The 10,000-nt window shown below is 39.8% G+C and overlaps 1 protein-coding gene across 1 annotated transcript in view; it reads left to right on the top strand.

Moving 5' to 3' along the window:
• The window catches only part of LOC125036399 (high-affinity choline transporter 1-like), a 72,710-nt gene that overhangs the window by 37,465 nt on the left and 25,245 nt on the right, over positions 1 to 10,000 (top strand). The window contains exons 2-3 of the mRNA XM_047628993.1: positions 8,363 to 8,993; positions 9,353 to 9,460. Of these exons, the coding sequence (XP_047484949.1) occupies positions 8,825 to 8,993; positions 9,353 to 9,460 (277 nt within the window). The 5' untranslated portion in view covers positions 8,363 to 8,824. The remainder of the gene's footprint in view (positions 1 to 8,362; positions 8,994 to 9,352; positions 9,461 to 10,000) is intronic.

Genomic DNA, 10,000 nt, shown 5'->3' with positions numbered 1-10,000 from the left:
CATACTTGGATGTTGTACTTTGGGGGCGTTTGCTTGCTTTGGCTACTCCTTGCCCGAGGTTATTTATTTTTTCGTTTTTTTTATCCAATTACGATTTTTTTCTTTAGTTCTTGTCTGTATTTCAACATATCTGTCATTCTTTGCTTTTTGTTTCGCTTCAGGTGCTGATTAGTTTCTTGATTCTCGTCTAACAATTTTCTTTCTCAGTAATTAATCGATTATTAATCCTCATTTGCGCATCTATTCCCCTTGGTCACCCCCCCCCCCCCCTTCCTTTATCTCTCTCCTTTATTTGTCACCTATTTGTTCCTCTCTCTCTCTCTCTTTCTCTTTTTCTCTCTCTATATCTGTCTATCTATTTACACACGCAAACACACACATACACACACACACACAGGTTAACACGCATCTCTTTATACTCACAAACATATCTACACAGACTCTCTCTCTCTCTCTCTCTCTCTCTCTCTCTCTCTCTCTCTCTCTCTCTCTCTCTCTCTCTCTCTCTCTCTCTCTCTCTCTCTCTCTCTCTCTCTCCCTCATCCCCTCCTTTTCCCCTCTTTTCGTATCTCCTGTCTTTTATCTCTCTTTTTTCCCTCATTTCCCACCGCGATTCTCTCCGCGTTTCCCCTCTCCCCTGGGAAAGCGGCCATCTGGGCTTCTTGTTGCTCTGCCATTTACTAATATTATTCTTTTGATTAGGCCTTTTTCTCCCCTTCGTTCATGCCTCGTTTATCGATTTGTTCTCTCTCTGTTTCTCCTTTCTTCTTTCTTGTTCTTCTTTATCTCTATTTTCATCTTTCTTATCCTCATTCTGGTCCTCATGTTCTTCTTTCTTCTATTTTTTTCATTTGTTTTCATTTTTTCTTTATCTCTCATTTTTCGACCTCAGTCTCGCCAGAATCAGTTCAGTGAATATGTTTACAAAAAGAAACTCTTCTACTCACTCGTTTTAAGTCTTCTCACTCCTCTCTCTTTCTCTCTGTCTGTATCCTTCTGTCTTTATGTTTGTCTGTCTCTGTTTCTGTCTCTGCCATCATCTCTCTGTCTTCGTTTCTCTCTCTCTCTCTCTCTCTCTCTCTCTCTCTCTCTCTCTCTCTCTCTCTCTCTCTCTCTCTCTCTTTCTCTCTCTCTCTCTCTCTCTCTCTTTCTCTCTCTCTCTCTCTCTCTCTCTCTCTCTCTCTCTCTCTCTCTCTCTCTCTCTCTCTCTCTCTCTCTCTCTCTCTCTCTCTCGCTCTCTCTCTCTCTCTCTCTCTCTCTCTCTCTCTCGCTCTCTCTCTCTCTCTCTCTCTCTCTCTCTCTCTCTCTCTCTCTCTCTCTCTCTCTCTCTCTCTCTCACACACACACACACACACATTTTCATATTACTCGTTCATCTCTCACTAATCTTCCTCATTTCCTTTTTCTTTATTTCTGTTCTATTTTCTGAGAATAGCTCATATCTCCACTGAAGATGTCAAATTCAACTTACAAACTTTATATTCTACATAAGTACACGCATCATGAGAGGAAAGCAGAGATATGTGTATAGTTATAACGTATCATATTAAAGTTATGCATATGTCTCGTTTAGGTAAATGTTCTTGAGTTAAAAAGAGGGAGAGAGGGTAGCAGGATGATAAGGAATAGAGAGAGGGGTAAGAGGAAAAAATAATACTAGTATCAGCACAGTGTATATATATAAGTGTTGGTATTGCTATTAGGATTAATGGTAGTTGTAGGAGTACCAGCGGCAGTGGTAGTGAAAGTAGTAGTTGTAGTAGTACTGACTTTAGGAGTGTCCGTCGTAGCAGTAGCGGTTTTAGTAGTCGTTATAGTAGTATTAGTAAGCACTAAGCGTTGTTGTAGTATTAGTAAGCAGGAGGCGCAGTAGTAATAATTGTAGTAGTATAAGTAAGCAGTAAGTATAGCAGTGATAGCAGTGAGAGTAATAGTAGCAGTAGTAATAGTACTGGTAGTTGTGGTAGCAGCAGCAGTAGAAAAGGAGGATGAGGAAGAGATGGCAAAAGAGAAAGAAAATGAGATAACAAAGCGGGAAAACGAAAGGTGTGTGAGATATAAGGAGGAGGAAGAGGAGAAGAGAGAGAAAGATAAGGAAGACAAAGAGGAGGTAAAGGAAGGGAAATAAGGAGGAAAATAGAGAAGAGAAGGGTGGACCAGGTTGACAAGCCCAGGCGAGGCTGCTTTCGTCACTCCCCGAGGCGCTGGAAGCCAAGGGAAGCCGGGAAAGACAACGAACATATTTTTGATTACCCGATTTTATCTCCTGGATTTTATTTCCGTTCTCAAATACTTTTTTTTTTTCAGACAATAACATACAATTATGATACAATTATATTACATAACCGCCATGAAGAAACTCCTTGTTGGTTCATCAATTTTAGTTAACAGACACACACACACACTTCCTTATAAAAAATGCCTGTATTTATTCACCTGATTTCACCTAAAAGCTGTGTTTGATTTATAGTTCACCTGATCTGATCCTGAGGCTGAAGCATAAGGGCTGGAAAAAATATATTTAGTGTGTCGACTCTGCCGCGTTTTCTTCTTCTTTTTAATCTATTTAATCCAGTTTCCACAATAATTTTGGATAGAATATGTTAAAAGGATCGTATGCTGGTAACAGTGATTGTAGTTACTACAGCTTAGTGGTGATAATAACAAATATAATGAAAATAATAATGATAATAGTAGTGATAAAATTTTTGCAATAATTATTACTACCGCCTTTACAAACGACAACAGTAATGATGTTAATAGTAATGACAGTGATCACATTAACATTGTTAATACTCGTACTACCAATACTATCAATAATGTTTCTACTCCTAATCAGTATTGGTAATGATAACGGTAATAAAGATGATGATGATAGTAGCAGTCGTAATCGTAGTAGTAATAGTAATAGTAGCAGTAGTCGTAGAAGTAGTAGTAGTAGTAGTAGTAGTAGTAGTAGTAATAGTAGTTGTAGTAGTAGACATAGTGGAAGTAGTAGTATTAGTAGTAGTATTAGTAGTAGCAGTAATCGTAGTAGTAGTAGTCATAGTAGCAGTAGTAGCAACAGTCATAGTAATAACAGTAGCAATAGCAATATCAAAGCACTTCTCCACGACTGCCCTGACAATTTTGCTTTCATGAAGTCTGGAAATGACACTCAGATTTCCCTTTGTTTTCATTTCTCACACGCTACAAACAGAGGCAGTTCCTTATCACATTATCAACGTATTATACAGTATTCATTCATAGGCCTAAGTAACCAGTGATAATTTTGATACCCATATTTTAGTGCTCTGGGGAAAATTATATTGGCTGCAACAACAATGCCAATGATAATAATAATGATATAAATAATGATATTAACAATAAAAGTAATGATAGTGGTAATGACGATAATAATCATTATAATGTTATAATAACAATAACAAGAAACAAACAATTCCCTCCTGTTTTCACTCGTAATAATAACCTTTAAAAAAAAAAAAAAAAAATCTGGTAACAACACACAAACAAAAACAACATACACACACAAAAAACACAAACAAGTAAATACCCCTTACTCAAAGACCCTCCTTATCCCTCTCTCTTCCTCTCTCTTCTACTCGTAAGTCAAGTTTAGTCTTTTCTCTCTCTCTCTCAGGGGTCTTTCTCGTGATAAAAGACCTCTCGTAAAGATGGCTTCCCCTCTTGCCTCACGGCGCACTTCTCATTCCCTCATTATCGGGCCTTCGGTCTTTTATTTTTATGTATTTGTTTATTTGTTTATTTTTCTGTTTTAGGGGAAGGAAGGATGGGGGAAGGGAGGGAGGGAGGGAGGGAGGGAAGGAGGGAGAGGGATGGATGGATGGATGGATGGAGGGGGGAGGGAGGGAGGGAGGGAGGGATGGATGGATGGATAGATGGATGGATGGATGGATGGATGGATGGATGGATGGATGGATGGATGGATGGATGGATGGATGGAGGGAGAGAGGGAGGGAAGGAGAGAGGGAGAGGTATAGATGGATGGATGGATGGATGGATGGATGGATGGATGGAGGGAGGGAAGGAGAGAGTGAGGGAAAGAGGGAGAGATAGACACAGAGAGAGAGGGTGGTTTCTGATTTTTTGTGTGGATATTTTTTTCTTGTTCTGTCTATTTTGGTCTCTCTCTCTTCCCTGTCTGTCTGTCTGGCCTGCAATGCCTGTCTGTCTATTTGTTAATTTATCCCCCCTTCCACGTCTCACTCTGTCTGTCTGTCTGTCTCTTTCTCTTTTTGTTTTCCTCCGTATGCCTTTCTGTCATTATTCTATTCCTCTTCCTTGTCTCTCCTTTTCCTCTGTTTCTCCACCTCACTATCTCTCTAACCTGATCTCCTTTGTTTTTGTTGTTTTTTCGGTTCTTTTACCCCTTTTTTTCTTGTTCTTTTACTATATGTTTTGTTCTTTTACTTTTCCTTTTGATCTTCCTTACTCTATTTTATCTCCCTCCTCTTCCCTTGCTCATTCCCTGCTTCGTCATCATTATTTTCCTTTCTTGATTATTATCATTATTTCCTTCCCCTTCGTCTCTCTTCTCTGTTCGTCTTTTTCTCTGTTCTTTCTTCTACCTCTTTTATTCCGCCGCTATTTTTACGCCTCCGTCTTTTTCTTCTCTCCTTTCCCTCCCTCCCTCCGCATTCCTTCTCCCTGTCTCCTTCCCTCCCTTTCTCCCTCTTCCTCCCTCCCTTCTTCCCTCTTTCTCTTCCTCCTCCTCCCCCTCCCCCCTGTCACCCTCCCTCTCTCCCTCCTCCGTCCTCCTCCTGTCCTCCTTCCTCTCTCCCTCCTCCTCCCTCCTCCTGTCCCCCTCCCTCTCTCCCTCCTCCTTCCTCCTCCTGTCCCCCTCCCTCCCTTCCCCGCCCTTCCCTATTTCTCTCTCTCCCTTGAGACTCTCGCCCCGTCACCTTCTCGGCTCAAGTGTCGAGCCAATCTCAGGCGAAGTCAGTGTATCAGACTTCTTGTGGATATAAGCGAAGAGGAAAACGCAGTTAGTTAGTTTTACGTCGTTTTTCTTTTTCTCTCTTTTTCTTTCTCTCCTCTTTTCACGTTCTTCGAAGTATTAGAAATCGAGAAAAGCGAATTTTATTGTCTATTGCTTAATTTCTTAAATAGAGACAGTGAAAACGGCTAATTTGATTTCTATATACTTATTCACTTTCGCCCCAATGCCATTTATCCTTTTATCAAGAAACTTCATATTTCTAGAAAGAATTGTAAACAAAAAGCGCCCCAAAAAGAAATTAAACTCCTCAGCGCGACGCAACTTCGGTCTCAGAGGGCGCCACTTAAAAGATAAACCTGTAAAACTCCATAAAGCGTGTCGCCTAATCCGCCTTGGCCCGTATTTTCCGCTGCTCATTGGCTTACATAAAGAGTTTCGATTCCCCTTGGTGCCGTTATTCTTTTTTTCCCGTCTATTGTTCCTGGCACGTGCTATTTGTTTCTTTTTCTTTGTCAGAGCCTTGAATTTCGTATGCATGGGGACTGATGTAATAAGACTGTGTGTTTCCTACGTTCGGGGAAAATTGTACGAAGAATATTGGGAAAAAAATGTATTATGTAAAAAGTCTTTCTCGCGTTTCGTATTTTTCTAGGCCGCCAGGGATCTTATTTTGTAAGACATGTATTCTATTTACTCTGGAAGAATTATCTTTACCATTCTTACTGCACTTTAATAACAAAAAATGTATTGTAAACAAACACGAATAAATAAGTTTGTTAGTTTGGATACGTCGTCGTGATATACCGTGCTTTCTGATGCTCTTTGTCACTTCTGGTGTAATAAAGTATCAAATACGATTACCAGGGGATCCATCTCAAGTCGTCTATAATGCCCCTGAATCCCCTTGAGGCAGAGGGGGATCGCCTCCGTTTTCCTTTAGTTATGGGACACTTCGGTAGACTAGTATTTTTCCTGCTTCAGCTTTCTCTTCACTTGTTTCCTATCTTCCCGTGCCGAGTTTTATTGTCTTAAAAAAAAAAAAGGGTATGTCGAGCGGAAGAAGGAAGAACAGTTTAGTTGCTAGACAGAATATTCTTAGAGATGTTGTTGCATTGCTCTTTATTCTTCCACACGGCGCGAGGACGTTCGGAATACCATGCACGTTTCGGATAAAGATTTAAACCGAATCGTGTCAGATATTATGAGGCCAATAAGCTCACATCTGCGACTTAACCAACAATGCAAATACATTATCATAATTACATATATTTACGTACTTAGGACTTTAACAGTGATCTGGTGTAGCAGAGATATATACACAGGCAGAACATCCCAGCATATCTCAGTTAGCTCCAATTATACATAATATGCGCTGTCATACCGCACTACAACTGGCCTGTAAATAACCAGTTAATTAGCATGGATTGTTTGCGTTGTCATGTTATCCTGGCGAGGGTGTGAGAGGAATACTTAAGGAGAAGCAGGGTTTATATCGTGTTTCAGTTATTAAGAGTTTGTGGATAGGTGACGGCAATACATTTAATTAATGACAATTTGCGAAATTCTGAAATATCTGCCTAAGTCTACTTTATATGAATCCTGTTTCAGAGATAATGGTGAAAATTAGGTTAAAAGAAAAAACTCGATACGTGTTCATAGAGCTGGAGAAAGCCTTTGATCGATTCCCGCGACAGGAAGTCTAAGCAAAAAGAAGGTTCCAGAAAAAAATGAGTCTAACGAAAAAAAGCGAAACAAAATGTGCACCAAACTGAAAAGCGGAGTTGGAGTTTGAAGTGGGACTCGGAGTGGTTCAAGGAGCAGCACTGAGGTCCTTCATTGTCAACACCATTATTGGATATCATGACGAAGATGTAACAGAAGCAGTTGGCAAGATGGAGGGCAGGAGGAGAGAAGAATAAGAGCATGCAGTCATGGCGGAATGTATGTGTAGCGATGATACGAATGTGTGTTCTTTAACAACTGATCTTAGCATAATGATCTCGTCCTAAAAATGAAATAATTAGATGTCGAAGATAAGCTGTCCAGAGCCCTTAATAACGGGCGGAAAACGCACGTAAAAGGTGTGCTAATTGCAAATCTCAAATTAACCTAAGTTTACTCAGCCATGCAATACAAACCTAATGTACATCTTGGACTTTCATCAACTGTACAAAATATAATTTAATGTAGAGGAGAAGAGGCGGTAGAGTTCAGCAGATTTTCACCTTTGAGACGATGAAATGCATTTTCTATCTAAAGGAGCTAAGACAGTAAAATTGGGTCATATATTTCCTTTATTTTCAATAATCTGCCCTCTTTGAACCCACGATAATATCAGTGATGATTTTAAAGACTTGTGCGAGTTACAAGTTAGAAACCCCCACAGAATAATAAGAACCACACTGATTTACTTCAGTGTGACGCTGAAATCCTCCGTGGCATTAGCGATAACTTACAATGAATTCTGACGTCATATGTTTTGACTTATCGCGGCAGTTCTGTCAGGTACAAATTAAACACAACGCCGATTGCTCAGTGTTAACCTTAAGGACCTCGCTATCTCGCCGGAGTCAACGGTGACAATAACTCACCACTCTCGCTCCAAGGTGCGTTGGAGGCGGAAGCTGATTGGTGTCCCTGTGAGGATAATACGAGCAGAGCTGTGTGTCATCCCAGGCTAACGAGCAAACTCATCTGTCCTTGCGCTGTTTTTCTTGTTCTTTCCTCCTTCTCCTTTTAATTTTTTCATGTCTTCCTTCTCTTTCTCCCTCTACTCCTTCACTTCCTCTTTCTTCATCATCGTCTTCTTCTTCTTCTCATTTATTTCATTTTGTTTTCTTCGTCTTTTGTTTTTCCCTCCTCTTCCATGTCCCAATTCTCCTTCCTTTTCCATTCCTTTTCGCTCTTCTGATTTGTTAGGCAAATTGAATTCGTAAAAAAAAATCGGAAAGTTTGTTCCCATGTTCCACTTTGGCTGTATGATAGTCTGTTATTACGTGTATTATTGTTATTGTTATCAGTATTATTATTATTATTGTTATTATCATTGTTATTATTGTTGTCATTATCATTATCATTATTACCATTATTATTATTATTTTCATTATTATCATTATATTATTATTATCATTATTATTATTATTATCATTATTAGTATTATTATACTTATAATAATAATAATAATAATAATAATAATTATTATTATTGTTATTGTTACTGTTGTTTTCTGGTTGTTGTTATCATTATTGTTATAATAATAATAATAATAATAATAATAATAATAATAATAATTATTATTGTTATTATCATTATTATTATTGAGGTAACGCAACATACAAACAGACAAACATCAACATCATTACCAAAGCGTCCAACTAACAAATATTTTTTTTTCTTTCGCAGGTTTTCATCAGAGACGAAGACAACTGCAAGGTGGCTTACTTGGGAATTGGAAAGTAAATCAACAGTGATAAAAAAAGACTCAATTCACAGGTCTACATAAAGAAAAGGGAAAGAAAATATCAAACTATTTTTCAGAAAATAGAAAGGTCGGTTCCATACTAGGCCTCCCAATCAGCTGATAGAAACAGCATAAACCAAACATTCACCTAACTGTTGTTGTTGTTGTTGTTTCCTGCCAAGCCTGGTCTTTCGACATCCCTCGCTAGTGTTAACAACCCCTTCCCCCTTTCCCTCTCACCCCCCTAACACACCAGCAACACCCAACCCTCCTTGTGTCTTCAGAAGCAATAGACACCGCTCGTGGCTCCCTCTGAGTGTAGGTCGAAGCCTCGATACTACACACGACGCCACTCGCCTTTTTCTGATCTGTTAAACGCGTGATCGAGAAAAAAAACCGGCAAAATGGCCATTAATGTGGGAGGCGTCATAGCCATCGTGATCTTCTACCTGCTGATCCTAGCGGTGGGGATCTGGGCGGCCAAGAAGAAGCCTGACGGAGAGGACGACGCAGATGATGTGATGCTGGCCGGGAGAAGTATAGGCGTCTTCGTCGGGATATTTACCATGACGGGTGAGTGCCAACTGGTCGCCTTTTTTTTCGTCTTCGTTGCTCTTATTTTGTGGTTTTGGGTTTGAATTTTGGGTCTGAATCATCATCATCGTCGTCATAATCATCGTCATCATCATCATCATCATCATCATCATCATCATCATCATCATCATCATCATCATCATCATCATCATCATCATCATCATCATCATCATCATCATCATCATCATCATCATCATCATCATCATCATCATCATCATCATCATCATCATCATCATCATCATCATCATCATCATCATCATCATCATCACCACCACCATTATCCATGTACCATTCTCTATGAATACACTATTCGACTGGATTTCTCCCTCTGTCTGCAGCTACGTGGGTCGGAGGCGGTTACATCAATGGAACAGCAGAGGCGGTATATGACACGGGTCTTGTCTGGTGTCAAGCGCCCTTCGGTTACGCCATGTCTTTAATATTTGGTAAGTTCGTCTTTTTTCCATTATAATATCTTTTCTTGTATTCTTTTGGAAATGAAGCAACTGGGATGCATTTCAGTGTAAACTTATTTTCGCTAATTTTCTTGCGTCACGATTTCATAAATGGACTGCATAATAAAAGAATCAGGCCAAACTTCCCAATGGCGCCGGGTATAGCAAATTAAAAAAAACTCTACGCTCTGGCGAACGGCGGCAGCGCGCCGACTCCGAGCGCGTGATATCGGTCCATCAAGCCGAATCATTGCCTCGGGGCGTTTTGGCGCGGCGCCGCTGCGGACAGCCGCACGCCGCACATCGTGCGTATTGTTATGACGGCGATAGCCGTGACCCGTCGCCATTGGGTTAATTTTACAAACTAAAACCATTCCTGTCTACTTTGTGAAAAAAACAACACATATCTAGATGTAAATCTATCTTCCAATGTATCCATCTTATCTACATACATATTTAGACCGACAGAGAGAAATACATATATAGAGAGAAAGATCCATAGGTAGACGAATAGGGACATAGAGAGTGAGA

This window comes from Penaeus chinensis, chromosome 21 (assembly GCF_019202785.1).
Source record: "Penaeus chinensis breed Huanghai No. 1 chromosome 21, ASM1920278v2, whole genome shotgun sequence".
Classification (NCBI taxonomy): Eukaryota; Metazoa; Arthropoda; class Malacostraca; order Decapoda; family Penaeidae; genus Penaeus; species Penaeus chinensis.
This window is presented reverse-complemented; position numbering and strand designations above follow the sequence as displayed.